A 15,046-nucleotide genomic window follows, 5' to 3' on the forward strand; every position below is an offset into this window, starting at 1 on the left:
ACGCAAATAAATAAATAAATAAACACACACACACACACACACACATTTTAAAAACATGGATCCGATCCGAAACTGCAATCTCTTCCCAAGCCTTGCTTGGGCACGGCAGCAGCCTCTGCGCCATCACGCTGCTGGCCTCTGCGCACAGGCGGCGGTGCGGACGCAATTTTGCGCGCGGAGCCGCGGGAGACAAGGCAATGTTACCTCTCCTCTTCCTCCGGTGCGCTTAAGCCAGGCTGGCGCCCCCCAGCCGCGGCCAGGAGGCGGCGCCGGCGAGACGGCTTTGGCCAGCAGGCTCCCGTTTTAGCTTTGCTAGGCGGAGGGGGCGGGAAAGAAAGCCTGCAAAGCGATTGCGCGCCCCGCTTCTCCTTTTTCTCCATCGCTTTCCTTTCTCCGCTCGACTTGCCGCCTCCGGGGGGGTTATTGCAAGGATACCGGAGCAGGAGCAGCAGCGCATCCTCGCCTGGGAAGGGAGCGTGGGAAAGGACGCCCAAGGGCAAGGAGGGACCCGATCTCGGATGCTGAGCCCGGGGGTCTGTGCGTGGTCCCAGCCACCAGCTCGCCCCGGCTCTGCCTCGCCTTCTCGGGAGAGCGATCCTTTGGGGACCCAGGAGCCGGCGCCCCGCCCGGCTGGCTGCGATGGAGCTGCGCCTCCCCCCGCCTTACCTGAAGGTAAGAGTCACCTTGAGGGCGCCGCACTCTTCCCCTCCACCCGCATCGCCCTCCTCTGGCCGGTATGGTTGCTTCCCGGGCCTGCGGAGAGTTCAGACGTGACGCCGTTCCTAACCCAGGCAGACGCTTGGAGGCGTGTGCCGGGTCTCCCTGGACGGGGCCGGTGGATCATGCCAGGACTCCAGGAGCCATCGAAAACGGGAAGAAGAGCGCAGGGATTTAATAATAATAATAATAATAATAATAATAATAATAATTTATTATTTATACCCTCCCCATCTGGCTGGGTTTCCCCAACCACTCTGGGCGGCTAATAATAATAATAATAATAATTTATTTATACCCTGCCCATCTGGGTATCCCCAGCCACTCTGGGCGGCTTCCAACAAAATACTAAAATACAATAACCTATTAAACATTAAAAGCTTCCCTGAACAGGGCTGCCTTAAGATGTCTTCTAAAAGTCTGGTAGTTGTTGTTCTCTTTGACATCTGATGGGAGGGCGTTCCATAGGGCGGGCGCCACTACCGAGAAGGCCCTCTGCCTAGCTCCCTGTAACTTGGCTTCTCGCAGTGAGGGAACCGTCAGAAGGCCCTCGGCACCAGACCTCAGTGTCCAGGCAGAATGATGGAGATGGAGATGGTCCTTCAGGTATACTGGACCGAGGCCGTTTCGGGCTTTAAAGGTCAGCACCAACACTTCTGAGTAAACACAGGATGCTGCCTTATTCTGAGCCAGGTCTATGGGTCCAGCCAGCTCAGTGCTGTCTGCACTGACTGGCAGCAGCAGCCGCTGTCCAGGGATCCAGGCAGGCAGCCTTTCCACCCCCAGCCTTAGCTGGAGATGCTGCCAAGGAATTTGAACCCGGGATCTCCTGCATGCAAGGCAGATCCTCTTCCATCCAGCTGTGTGGCCTTTCCCCCTTTTGCTACCAGAACTAGAGAATCTGTGATTCCTGACTCCTAATTAGTTTGGGTCTGTGCAAATTGGGCTCCAGGTATTAATCTGTGTGCAGTTCACCCAGGGGTTTTTGCCTTGTGATGTTGATATCGGTTGAGAAGCCAGGCAAAAGGTCAGCCTATGGAGGAAGGAGAATATACAAATTATTATTATTATTATTATTATTAATATGTGTCAGTTGTTGCTTTTCTCACCCAGGTCCCCACCTGTTTAGGGTTTAAACCAGGGGAGGCAACCTAAGGCTCAGGGGCCGGATGCGGCCCAATCGCCTTCTAAATCTGGCCCATGGACGGTCCGGGAATCAGTGTGTTTTTACATGAGTAGAATGTGTCCTTTTATTTAAAATGCATCTCTGGGTTATTTGTGGGGCATAGGAATTTGTTCACCCCCCCAACATATAGTTCGGCCCCCCGCCCATGGTCTGAGGAATGGTGGACCTGCCCCCTGCTGAAAAAGGTTGCTGGTTTAAACCAACCTTCCTAAACCTATTTTATTTCCAGCTGTTTTATTTCCAGGTTTCTTGGGGTTTGTGGGTGGTTTCAATGTGCCTTAAATGCATGGCGAGTACAGAGCCTTAGACTACAATTCCCATGAGGCCCCAGCAAACACCGCTGCTTCGAAGCGGCATGTATCGCCAGCTTATGGCATTTCCACCCCATATATTAAAGTACTGTACATTCAACACACGCCTAAAGCCCATGACTTCCCACCAAAGAATCCCGGGGAGCTGTAGTTTGTTCTGGGTGCTGGGAATTAAAGTTCTGGGGGGGGGGGGACTACCATTCCCAGCATGCCTTGGGTGCTTAAAGCCATGTGCTTTAAATGTATATTGAATATAATTTTGGTAGTTTCACAGCCCTCAGAAGTTTGGTGGGGGTGGCAGGCCAGGACGGGGCCTTCTCAGTGGCAGCCCCTAAATTGTGGAACTCCCCACAGAGGTGCATCTGACAGCTTCATTACATGGCTCTCATAGAATGCTGAAGACACACCTCTTCACCCCAGCCTTTGACACCTGAAATATGTGTGTTTTCAAGGCCTACCCTATTCCCGTGACAGCAATCTGCATTTTTTTATTCTTAATTTTATTTTATTAACATTTAAAACACATACATTTACATTTATGCAATACATATACACAACACACTACCTTATTTTCATAGCGTAAAACTCTATATAATACCTACCTATACTATACATATCAACATACCAACACACCTACAACATACCTACCCCACACGGACACCCACCAAGTGACTTGACTTCCAGCTGTTCTTGTTACGCTACTTTATTTTAGCAATTAGCTTAAATGCATTTCGTTATTTCTTTAATCTCTTCTTCTATCTTAACTTTACTCTCCTTTCGCTCTAATCATTTTCTGGATTCACTCAATATCTGTCAAAAGTTCTACTTTTTCCACATAGATTTTGATGTATTCCTTAAAGACAGCCCACTCCTTATTCACTTTTTGTACCATATCTCCTCTTTTTTATTCTTAATTTTAAATCGTCGTAACTCACCCTGGAGCTTCCTGCCAAACGGTGAGTAATAAATTTATGAATAGTACCGATCAAGAAAGCAATGAATGCATTCTTTAAGCGGCTGTGGCTTCCATCACCATTTTGAAAGCACTTTTGGACACATATTGAAGGCACATAGTTTCCCCTTCCAAGAATCATAGAATCAAAGAATCATAGAATCATAGAATCATAGAATCAGAATCATAGAGTTGGAATCATGGGAACTGTAGTTTGTTCTGGGTGCTGGGAATTGTAGTTTGGCAGGATTACCGTTTCCAGGATCCTTGAGTGGGGTGGAAGCCATGTGTTTTAAAGGCACAGCGTGGCACAGTCTCTCTCTCTCTCTCTTTCTCTTTTGGATTGCTATGTTTCCATGGCGACTGGGTTTTTTGTTTAGGATGCTCTCCTGACTGCTCTTTCTTTCCGCTGCTGCTGCTGCAGCCGGTCTGTATGATCTTTTTCCTCCCACAGGGACAAACCGCAGATGAGTCGGCCTGGGCGGGCCCACAAACCGCTTGGGCTGCCTGGCCTTGATCACTTTAAGGAGGCAGACACATGACCCATTGTTGTTGTTGCTGCCGCAGTCCCAGGATACGAGAGGGAGGAGCTTCGCTGCCAACCTCCCAGCCAGCCCATCACACTTTCCACTGCCTTCCTCCTCTCCGCCCGGCATCCTTACACAAGGCTAGCTGGCAGCAGAAGTGGCTCAGCCTCTCCTGAAGTCGGACAGCATCTCTCTCCGTAGGCGGCAGGCCAGCCCAAAGACCTCTGGTTTAAGTGAGACTCCAGGGATCTCATCTGTTGTGTGTCGTTCCACAGAATGAGGCTTGCCGAGTGTCTAGAAGCCGCTGGATTCCTGTCCCACCGGAGCTGACAAGGTGCCGGACGTCGCAGGGGCTGGAGGTCGCAACCGAAGGTGATTCTACAACGTCGAGGCACATCCAGGGCGTTTCTCCTCTGTCTGTTCCAGATTCCTCCTGAGAAAGCCAGAGGGATCCTCGCTCGCTCCCGGCCGGGACTGGAAATTGGATACTGGTGAGTCACTGGGAGTGACTTTTGGAGAGGAGACAGGAAGGGGAAAATAGCTGAGCGGGACATGGCAAACTTTGTGTGGGCACCAAAACCAGCCAGGAGACAGTGAGCTCAAGCAATGTTATTGTATTTATTTAATTATTTGTTTAATTGCCCGCTTTCCCCCAGACTGGGACTTCATGACGGCAGCTTTCGCAAATTAGAACAACACCGATAAAATGCAAAAAGCTAAAAACATGTAACAGGTAATTGTTAAAAAGGAATGGAACTCTATAACAGAATTAAAACAAATCTATTAAAATGCTGATAGTGAAAATAGCACCCTAATAGAAGTCATTTCCCGAAGGCCTGTTGAAATAAAAGTCAACACCTGCCATTGGAAGGACAGCAAGGAGGGAGCCAGTCTGGCCTCCCCGGGGAAGGAGCTCCAATGTCTGGGAGCAGCCACTAAGAAGGCTCTGTCCCATGTCCCCACCAAGCGTCCCTGTGGGGGTGGCGGGACCGAGAGAAGGGCTTTACTCGAAGATCTCAGAGCTTGGGCAAGTTCATATGGGAGAATATGGTCCTTCAGACAGCCTGGGCCTAAGCCGTATAAGATTGACACCTGGAGTAGTTGGATGATTGTTTACGGATAACGTTTTGTCTCTAGGCTCACAGCTGTTTGCACAGGGACTCTGTCCCTTGTGCTGATGCCAGGCTGCCGCCCCCAATGTGCCCACCCTCTCCGGGGAGAAGAAATGAAGCAGAGATGAACGCTGGCAATGGGGCACGACCCCTCTCTCCCTGGAAGCTGGATCCGCTGCCGCGTGGGGGGCAAAGGCCCCCCGAACCGTCCCGGCACGCTCTGCCCCTGGTCTTCACGGTGTTCGTCTGGCTGGCCACAGGAACCACCATGTCCAGCCTCAACAAGTGGATCTTTGCCGTCCACAACTTCCGCTACCCGGTCTTGCTCTCCTCCCTGCACATGTTGACGGCCGTGGTGGTGGGCAACCCTTTGGCGAAGCTGCGGGCCGGCGGGGCCGGGCACCCAGCCCCGTGCCCTGGAGCCAAGGGCAGGGTTTTCCTGCTGAGCCTGACCTTCTGCGCCAGTGTGGCCTTTGGGAACCTGGGACTGAACTACGTCCAGCTGGACTTTGCCCAGATGGTTTACACCACGACGCCGTTCTTCACCCTGACCCTCTCCAAGGTGCTGCTGGGAAAACACCACCACCCCCTGCAGTACGTGGCCATGGGGCCCATCTGCCTGGGGGCTTCCTTGAGCATCGTGGGGGAGGTGCATTTTGACCAAGCCGGCTGCTGCTTCCTGTTTGCCGCCACTTTCCTCCGAGGGCTGAAGTCTATACAGCAAAGTAAGTGTCTTGCATGGCTGCGCATGGGCCGCAGGGTGGCCTGTGTGGAACATTGGCCCTTCTTAAAGGTAAAGGGGACCCCTGACCATTAGGTCCAGTCGTGACCGACTCTGGGGTTGCGGCGCTCATCTCGCTTTATTGGCCGAGGGAGCCGGCGTACAGCTTCTGGGTCATGTGGCCAGCATGACTAAGCCGCTTCTGGCGAACCAGAGCAGCGCACGGAAATGCCGTTTACCTTCCCGCCGGAGTGGTACCTATTTATCTACTTGCACTTTGACGTGCTTTCGAACTGCTAGGTTGGCAGGAGCAGGGACCGAGCAATGGGAGCTCACCCCATCGCGGGGATTCAAACAGCCGACCTTCTGATTGGCAAGTCCTAGGCTCTGTGGTTTAACCCACAGCGCCACCCGCGTCCCATGGCCCTTCTTAAGGGTCCTTTTTAAAGTGAGTTTCTAGTCTGGGAGTCATTTTAGACTCACAGCTGTCCAGAGAGGCGCAGGTCAATTGTGTGTCCAGGGCAGCTGTTTACCAGCTCCATCAGGTACACAGGCTGAGACCCTACCTGCCCACAGGCTGCCTTGCCAGAGTGGTGCATGCTCTAGTTATCTCCCACTTGGACTACTGCAATGCACTTTACATGGGGCTACCTTTGAAGGTGACCCAGAAACTACAACTAATCCAGAATGCGGCAGCTAGATTGGTGACCGGGAGTGGCCGCTGAGATCATATCACACCGATCCTGAAAGACCTACATTGGCTCCCAGTATGTTTCCGAGCACAATTCAAAGTGTTGGTGCTGACCTTTAAAGTCCTAAACGGACTCGGTCCAGTATACATGAAGGAGCGTCTCCACCTCCATCGTTCAGCCCAGACACTGAGGTCCAGTGCCGAGGACCTTCTGGCGGTTCCCTCTCTGCGAGAAGTGAGGTTACAGGGAACCAGGCAGAGGGCCTGCTTGGCAGTGGCGCCCACCCTGTGGAATGCCCTCCCATCAGATGTCAAGGAAATAAACAACTATCTGACTTATAGAAGACATCTGAAAGCAGCTCTGTTTAGGGAAGTTTTTAATGTTTGATGTTTTATCGTGTTTATAATATTCTGTTGGGAGCCACCCAGAGTGGCTGGGGAAACCTAGCGAGATGCGTGGCATATAAATAAATTATTATTATTATTATTATTATTATTATTATTATTATGGCTGCAGAGATGTGCTTGAAAGCGTGTGGGTGAAGAATATAAGCACTCTGTTTTAGTTCTCCCTGGGAATAAATAATGAAGGAATTATACCAATTGAGCACATCTGCAAAACGTCTCTTATTTTGCATTAAACAGAGTCCAGCCCTTCCCAGAATTCTAATTGCGTTGAAACTAGAGCCAGATTTGAACCTGGAATCGTTCGTTTCGTTTGTGTGCTGAAACTTAAAACGCTGAGCAGGGCAGAAGGCATGTTTTGTTTTTGGGATGCTAAATCTTTGCTGGGAGGTTTTCAGAAGGGAATACTTTATCCTTCGCTGGGCTGTTGTCTTGGAAATGGGATAGCTCATTCCAATTTCTGTGTAACTTAAACATACAGCCTTCTGAACCTTCTAGTGGTGGAGCTAGGTCAGATTCACGCCATCTATTCAAAGCACCACAAATCCCACTTTAAACCGTCAAGGCTTTCCCCCAGGAATTCTGGGAGTTGTAGTTTGTTAAGGACTCCAAGAGCTTGTTAGGAGATACCTAATTCCCCTTCCAGAGCTGGAGCTTCCACAGTTTCCTGGGAAGAGGGATTGATTGTTAAAGCACTTTGGGGAAGGGGGGGGGGTTCTCCTAACAACTCTCAGCCCCCTTAAGAAACTACAATTCCATGACTAAAGTGGGATAATAGTGCTTTAAACGGATGGTGTGAATGTGACCCTACACCAGTGAACCTCTCTGCCAGTGATGGCCAAATTGGCCCTCCAGCTGTTTTGGGACTACAGTTCCCATCATCCCTGACAACTGGTCCTGTTAGCTAGGGAAGATGGGAATTGTAGTCCCCGAACAGCTGGAGGGCCAAGTTTGGCCATCACTGCTCTATGCATTTATCCAGCTGCTGCCTGGCAGGCGTTTGGGACTACAATTCCCATTAGTCCCGGCCAGGGCTGATGGGAGCTGTTGGTTACAACAGCCATGCTGGCTAAGACTGATGGGCACTATAGTCCAAAACACTTGGAGGGCATCAACTTGGGAAAGGCTACTCCCTAAAACATCATATCTGGGCTGGACTCTTGTCTCCAGTGCAGGGTTGTGCAAATTTAACATGTACTTCCTCATTCTTGCTTGGTCATCTAGATGCTCAGAGAAATGTAAGTGGCTGTTTACTTTTGGAGGAGAGGCCACTGGGGGCTTTATGATAAGGTTTATTTTTATTTCAAAAACACATCTTTTTTAAAAACACCACCACCCACATATACAGTTTGGAAAAGGTCAGGACTCAAGGGCCTAGTTCTCAGTGAGGTGGTGAACCTGTCTTAGGGCTGTACTGCTTCAAATTGCAGGTTTGGGACTCCCAGGATTGAATGCTGCTCTGTACAAAAGGATTCAATGCACATAAGCAGTGAGCCTTCTCCTTGACCTGCTGGTTTTCTATGTGCGGGGAGTTTCCTACCTGTGAGAGAGCATTTCAAGGCATGAGGCTTCCTCCCCCAAAATTAAAAATAAAAATAAAAATAAAAATAAATAATTTTATAATTTTATTAATTATACCCCTCCCATCTGGTTGGGTACCCCTAGCCACTCTGGGCAGCTTACAACATATCGAAAAACAGTTGTATGAAGCTGGGACTGATGGGTTGCTTAGCCATCCTGGCTGGGGCTCATGGGAGTTGTAGTCCAAAACAATGGCAGGGTGCCACGTTGGAGAAATCCATGCCATGTCGAGGAGCGGCTATGCCTTGGGGAAGTTCCCTCCTGCCTGAATTTGGTGTCCAGCTCCGAGGGCCTTCTGGCGGTTCCCTCCCTGTGAGAAGTGAGGTTGCAGGGAACCAGGCAGAGGGCATTCTAGGTAGTGGCATCTGCCCTGTGGAACGCCCTCCCATCAGATGTCAAGGAAATAAACAACTATATGACATTTAGAAGACATCTGAAAGCAGCCCTGTATTGGGAAGTTTTAAATGTTTGATATTATTTATTATTATTATTATTACTAAAGGTAAAGGAACCCCTGACTATTAGGTCCAGTCGTGGCTGACTCTGGGGTTGCGGCGCTCATCTCGCTTTATTGGCCGAGGGAGCCGGTGTACAGCTTCCGGGTCATGTGGCCAGCATGACTAAGCCACTTCTGGTGAACCAGAGCAGTGCACGGAAACACCGTTTACCTTCCCGACGGAGCGGTACCTATTTATCTACTTGCACTGGCGTGCTTTCGAACTGCTAGGTTGGCAGGAGCAGGGACCGAGCAACGGGAGCTCACCCCATTGCGGGGATTCGAACCGCCGACCTTCTGATCTACAAGTCCTAGGCTCTGTGGTTTAACCCAAAGCGCCACCCGCGTCCCTTATTATTATTTTATATCTCTCATCCCAGGTACCTTCCTGCAGGAGGAGCGCCTGGACTCGCTGACCTTGCTCTGCCTCACCTCCCTGCCCAGCTTCTACATCCTCTTCGCGGCCGCCCTGGTCCTGGAGGTGGGGCCCGCCTGGGACGGCACCCTGGCCTACGGAGGCGGCCTCTGGGCCTGTGTCCTGCTCAGCTGCCTGGGCTCGGTGCTGTACAACTTGGCCAGCTTCTACGTCATCTCGCTGACGTCGGCCCTCACCATCCACGTCCTGGGGAACTTCAACGTGGTGGGCAACCTCCTGCTCTCCCACTTCCTCTTTGGCAGCCGCCTGACGCTGCTCAGCTACGCGGGCATCGCCCTCACCCTCTCGGGGGTCTTCATGTACCATCACTGTGACTGCATCGCCTCCTGCTGGCGCTCCAGGGGTGGGCGGGGCAAAGAGGAGTAAGCAAAGAGAGGGAGGACGTGATTGGAGCTGTGACTGCCAAGCGCGGGAGCCAATGGGGTAGGGGCCTGCCCCGCCAACCTCAGCCTGCTCTTGTCCAGCCCCCATCTGGTCCAGGAGGGTTGGCACTGGCTGCCCGCTTCCTGCTCCCTGGTCTCAGTGTCGCTCAGCCGGGAGGAGGACGGGGACAAAACTAGAATGAGTTGACTCAGCCTGCTCTCTGGCACCACCTACTGTTGGGCTCCCTGCTTTCTGCCCTACCAGTGGGCACCGGCCACCACGGGGAGTTAGGGTGACTCTGAATACCCGTTGTTGGGAATTGCAGGTGGGCAGAGTGTTGGTTTGCTCAGGTCCCGCTTGCAGGCTTCTTGTTAGGGCATCTGGTTGGCCGCTGTGAGAACATGATGCTGGACTAGATGGGCTTGATTCAGCAGAGTTGCTCTTATGTTCTTGCACCACCACTGCAGGGGGTGGCACTGCCGGCCAGCTTCCTCCCCTCGGTGTTGCCCTTGCGGAACTGCAGAACGGAGGACGGGGACAAAAGCTGCACTTAGTTGGCTTTGCCTTTCGTTGGCTGCGGCGCCACCTACTGTTGGGCCTCCCTGCTTTCTGTCTTGCCAATCCCAATGGGTGCCAGCCACTACTGCCATTGTGGGAAGGTGTGCCACTCCTCTCTGATGGATCATAGCACTCCTCTGGTATGTTGCAGGGGGCGCTCATGAGCAGCAGATGCAAGAATTATGGGAAGGCTTATCCTCCCCCACTCAGCCCCACCTGACCCTGAGCCATTTTACGCACTGGGCAAGAGCTACAGCAGATGGTTTTTAGAGGAAGCCAGGAGACGCCACCTCTGCCCACCAAAGGATTTGACGGCACGGGGTGCAGGGATTAGATGCCGCGTATCTGAATTCTCACCTACATTGAATCTTTTTAAAAAACAATATTTTAAAAATCCCTGCCCCTAGAAAGCCAGCACCTTCGGAGAGAGAGGATTCTCTTCTCGTTTTCTCCTTGATGTGCTAGATTTCTACATGCAGGTAGGCTCCCCAGCTCCTCTGAGGCAGATAATTCAAACATGCAGACTCTGGGGAAGAGAGAAAGGAAGAGCGGATCTGCCTCAGCAGAGCTCCCTGGCACCAGCCGCTACTTCTCATAGGGCTAAAAATTGGGGGGAAACCAAGTGTTTCCTTCTTTTTAAAAAATGTTGAGACTTGAAAGTGTGCTGGAGTGCACCTCTGATCTCCGCAAGCCGCTTTGCAGCCATGCCAGTTCCTTCCCAAGCCCTCCGAGGGCACAGTGGGATTGATGCCCGCAGAGGGGGGTGGCACAGAGTTCCTCCTTTCCTTGGGCAGGGCTCCCCACTTGGTACTAAAGTGCTGAATATGCTGGGAGGAGCAGCTCCCATATAGGAGGAACATGGAGATGAAAAGTGGTGTGTTCAGGGGCATGCATGTGTGCGCATGTATGTGTGTGTGTGTGTCTATTTCCGTTCTCTACTGCCACCTGGTGGGGTGGCATATAGTGCAATTTTTATGGATGGATGTTTTATTTCTGTGCTACCTGCTAGTGGGTTAAGGGTGTGTGTGTGTATGAGAGAGCGAGAGAGAGAGCGCATGCACATTTGCTTATGAGTAGACACCCATTAGTATTTCCTTATCCTCACTGGGCTACATCAAGGATGAGGAGATCTGTAGCCCTCCAGTTTCCGTTGGACTACAGCTCCCATCAGCCCCTTGTCAATGGTTAGGAATGATGGGAATTGTAGTCCCAGCATCTAGAGGACTATAGAGGTCCCCCCATTCCTGGACTAGGTAACTCTCCTACCTTAGGGTGCTCATTTGCTTTCGGTGGATGAAGACAATCTTTACTGTTTGGCTTGTGTGCATATATTCGAAGGGCATTTTCCACCTGCCCACCAGATTCACTGAAATCCTCTGATGAATGGGCACCCATTAAGCCCACTGGTAGTGGGTGAAAATGGTCAGTATTACTCTCCATGGGGTAAAATGCTTTTGGACTCGTTTGTATTTGTTTACTTGTTGTTTCAGGGTGGGGATGCACCCCGTTTTTGAAGGAGTCAAGGTCATTCTGTGCATGCAGATCAAATCACATGGCGCAGAATTCTCTTGGACCAATTTCTGCTTGCACCTGGAAGTCTAGCATGTGAGGGGGTGAGAGTTCTAGCCCACCCGAACTCCCTGGGAGGCTAGCTTTCTACACGCAGGGATGTGTTCGCTCTGTATACTTTGGTGTCCGTTCCTGCGGTTCGATGTGGAACTCGTGTATCATGTGGTTCACCAGCAAGTGTTGATTGGCTTTCAGCCACTCCTATAGAAGTGGATTGTCGTTTCCCCCTTACGACACTGGCTGTCCTGCTTTGCATTTTACATTCTCTCCAAGCGGAGGCTAATGTACATATCTGTAATGTCTGCAAGATGCGCCCATGTCGGCTTGCTGTCATTTATAGCAAAGGGGGTTCGATAATCAGTGTGTGTGTGTGTGTGTGTGTGTGTGTTGGTCAGGTGTCTCTGACCTGGCGCTCCCCAGATGTTTTGTTCTTCCATTTCTACCAGACCCTACCAGCACAGCTGTTTTGAACTACAACCACAGCCATTCTGGCTGGGGGCTGCTGGGAGCTGTAGTCAAAACATCTAAGAGGATGTTTTGGAGGAAGGCTGGGTTCCGGATATCAAGGTCAGAGCCAACACATTTGTCCCTGGTGAAAAGGCTGTGGATACAGGCGTTTCCCTACTCAAGTGTAAAGGGAAACATAAAGGCTGAACTGACCCCCACATAGCCTGCCAGAATCAATTTGGTGCAGCAGAAAGAACTGTTAGCAGATAGAAGGCTAGCCGTGAGCGCTCAGCAGTGCTGGGCATGTGTGTGGCCAAATATTTTTGCCAGTGTGTAAATTATTCAACTTTTTTTTATTTACCATATGTGTGTGTGTGTGTGTTTTTTGGGGGGGGGTCAAATTAGGTTCAGCCCTAGCCACTTTTGTGCCTGAGATAAAAATTCGCAAGGCACCACTTTCGTCCACTGACACGAGGAAAAGTCAATATGACGATTCCTCTGGATACATTTATATAGGACTAAGTAAAAGTGTTTGAAAATGCTGGTGGATCAGGTCTGTCTGTCCTATTAGTACCCAAAATATATCGGCTGGAACAGCCACTCCTAGTGTCTGTCCTCTGTCCACTGTTGGAGGCAGTATGAAGGGGAAGGTAGGAAAAAACCACCACTGTTGAGGAATTCAGTATTGAGAGTTCTTGGGCTTCTGGTCTCTTCTGGCCTCCTGTTTATGGATTTATAGAAGGGCAAAGGTCTCCTCACAATACCATTTGTTTCATAAAACCAGATTTCTACAGTGTGAGGTGGGCCCTGTGTCATTGTTAACCACCACCTGAGTTGTCCATAAAGCACAAGGTATTTTGTGACAACCGGAGTGGTATAGTTGTGAAAAGTGTCTAATCGGGACCCAGAGAAATTTGAGTTCCTGTCCTCATTCAGCCATGAAGCCCACTGGGTGACTTCAGGCCAGTCACACTTTGGACATAACTACCCTGGCTTCATACCCCACGGTTTTTGAATACTGGCTAGTAACAGAAAGCCACAGTTTCATGTGTAATGGGAAACTGTGGTTTGGTTCACCAGTATTAACTTAGGAAGCTGCCTCACACAGAATCAGAGACCGTCGGTCCACCTAGCTCAGAATTGCCTACGCTGGCTATTGGTGACTCTCCAGAGTTTCAGATCTGAGACATCACCACCAGCCCTACCTGGAAATGCCAGGAATTGAACCCACAGCCTTCTGCTTGCAAGGCAGATGTTCTGCCACTGAGCTACGGCCCTTTCCTTGAAGCCACCAGGGGAGGGGAAGGAGTGTGGAGGCTCAGTTTCACAAACCATGGTTTGCAAAGCCAGGATTGTTACATCCCGACTGACCATGTCTGTCAGCTTAGCCTACCTCACAGGGTTTTGTGGTGAGCATCTAAAGGGTAGGCAGAGGACCGCATCTGCCACACTGAGGTCCTCAGTGGGAGAGTGTTAACAAAATCACCACCGTAGTGGAGGCATCGCCATTTTTGCACGCACAGCTCTGGGGAATTGTATCTGTCCGGTTTCCTGTCTGGTGATGCCGTCGCCGCTCTCGCCCCTGACCCTTCCTTCCAGCAGTGAGCGATCCTTGCCGTATCACACCCAGCCTGAATCGTCCCAGCTAGGGACACGTGTCAAGTTCTCCTTTCGTGAACCGTCCGGGTTATGCCATCCGATCAACGAGATAACAGGCGACTGAGGGAACCTCTGGCGTAACCAGAGCACAAAGAAGGCCAAGCCGGCCTCTCCGGTTTCATTTGCCCTTCAAATAAAGCTCTATTTTTGTCTTACTTGAGCGGTTGTGCTTGTGTCCTTGAACGACCCGAGGAAGGGAGGGAAACAGAGATGTGGGCGAGAGGGAGAGCCAGAGCCCACTCCTCCACCTCCAGCAACTGTTTTGAGAAAAGAAATAGCTCTACATCAGGAAAGAAGATAATTCCCCAAGGCCTTTGCCCTTCCGTTGCCAGAGGAGGAGGGCGATGCAGGAAAATGCCTGTTCCTGCCCATCACTGGCGGTTGCCATGGCAGCCGGTCTCATGAAAGGCCTGCTTTTGCCAGCAGCAAACTCAAGGGGAGGTTTTTCATCCTACACCGGGGGGTGAAGCACCTTTTTCAGCCCGACGGCCGTCTTCTCTTCCGGGCAACGGTGCAGGGGTAGGCGGGACTGGAGGCAAAGATGGGCGGAGAAACAAATATGAGTTTTGACTTATATATACCAGGCAGGTTCCTACTCGCACTCAAATACAGCTCCTTCTGCCGTTCAGGCAAGCAGGAGGCATTATGGGAGTTCAAGGGCACATTCCAGCCTGGCAAAAACACTCAAGGCCGGGTAGGAAGCAAAGCTGGTGAAGGACAGGGCCTGGGGACAGGGAGTGTAGCCTGGAGAGCATTCCAAAAGCCAGATAGGCCTGGAGGACCACATTGACTCCCTGCCAGGCCTGAGGTTCCTCACCCCCCAATGTATGGAATAAATGGAGGCGGCAGATCAAACTACATCTTAGGCCAGGAGTCAGCAAACTTTTTCAGCAGGGGGCCGGTCCACTGTCCCTCAGACCTTGTGGGGGTCCGGACTATGTTTTTTTGGGGGAAATGAACGAATTCCTATGCCCCACAAATAACCCAGAGATGCATTTTAAATAAAAGCACACATTCTACTCATGTAAAAAAACGCTGATTCCTGGACTGTCTGCGGGCCGGATTTAGAAGGCGATTGGGTCAAATCCGGCCCCCAGGCCTTAGTTTGCCTACCGATGTCTTAGGGCTTAGGCCATCTGTTCCTCCTCCTCAGATTTCCCTCAGCGGATCTGGCCAGTTTTCTTACTGAGCTCCTGAGGCAATAAGGAGCTGTCCACTGGCTATATATTTGAGCTTAGTTTCATCCCAGTTTAAAACAGATCTTTAATTGACCCTGGTTTCTACCCTTCAGTAAGGGGCCCAGGAAGGCAACGAA

The 15,046-nt window shown here is 51.1% G+C and overlaps 1 protein-coding gene across 2 annotated transcripts; it reads left to right on the forward strand.

Annotated features, from left to right (window-relative positions):
• Positions 1–135: 135 nt before the first annotated feature.
• On the forward strand, positions 136–13,886 carry SLC35E4 (solute carrier family 35 member E4). 2 transcript variants are annotated; one of them, XM_083417917.1, is made up of 4 exons: positions 136–672; positions 3,621–4,184; positions 4,831–5,530; positions 9,080–13,886. In XM_083417917.1, the coding sequence occupies exons 3-4, from the start codon at positions 4,891–4,893 to the stop codon at positions 9,499–9,501; spliced, it is 1,062 nt and encodes a 353-aa protein (XP_083274043.1). In that variant the 5' UTR covers positions 136–672; positions 3,621–4,184; positions 4,831–4,890; the 3' UTR covers positions 9,502–13,886. The 2 variants fall into 2 exon arrangements, with proteins under 2 accessions (XP_083274043.1, XP_083274044.1); XM_083417918.1 differs by having other exon boundaries at positions 3,969–4,184.
• Positions 13,887–15,046: the final 1,160 nt, after the last annotated feature.

Source organism: Podarcis tiliguerta (assembly GCF_965153285.1).
Source record: "Podarcis tiliguerta genome assembly, chromosome: 16".
Lineage (NCBI taxonomy): Eukaryota > Metazoa > Chordata > Lepidosauria > Squamata > Lacertidae > Podarcis > Podarcis tiliguerta.

Coding starts and splice junctions, on each gene's coding strand:
- SLC35E4 (XM_083417917.1), top strand. CDS start 4,891: ATGTGCCCACCCTCTCCGGGGAGAAGAAATGAAGCAGAGATGAACGCT. Junction 5,531..9,079: donor GCTGAAGTCTATACAGCAAA/GTAAGTGTCTTG, acceptor CTCTCATCCCAG/GTACCTTCCTGCAGGAGGAG.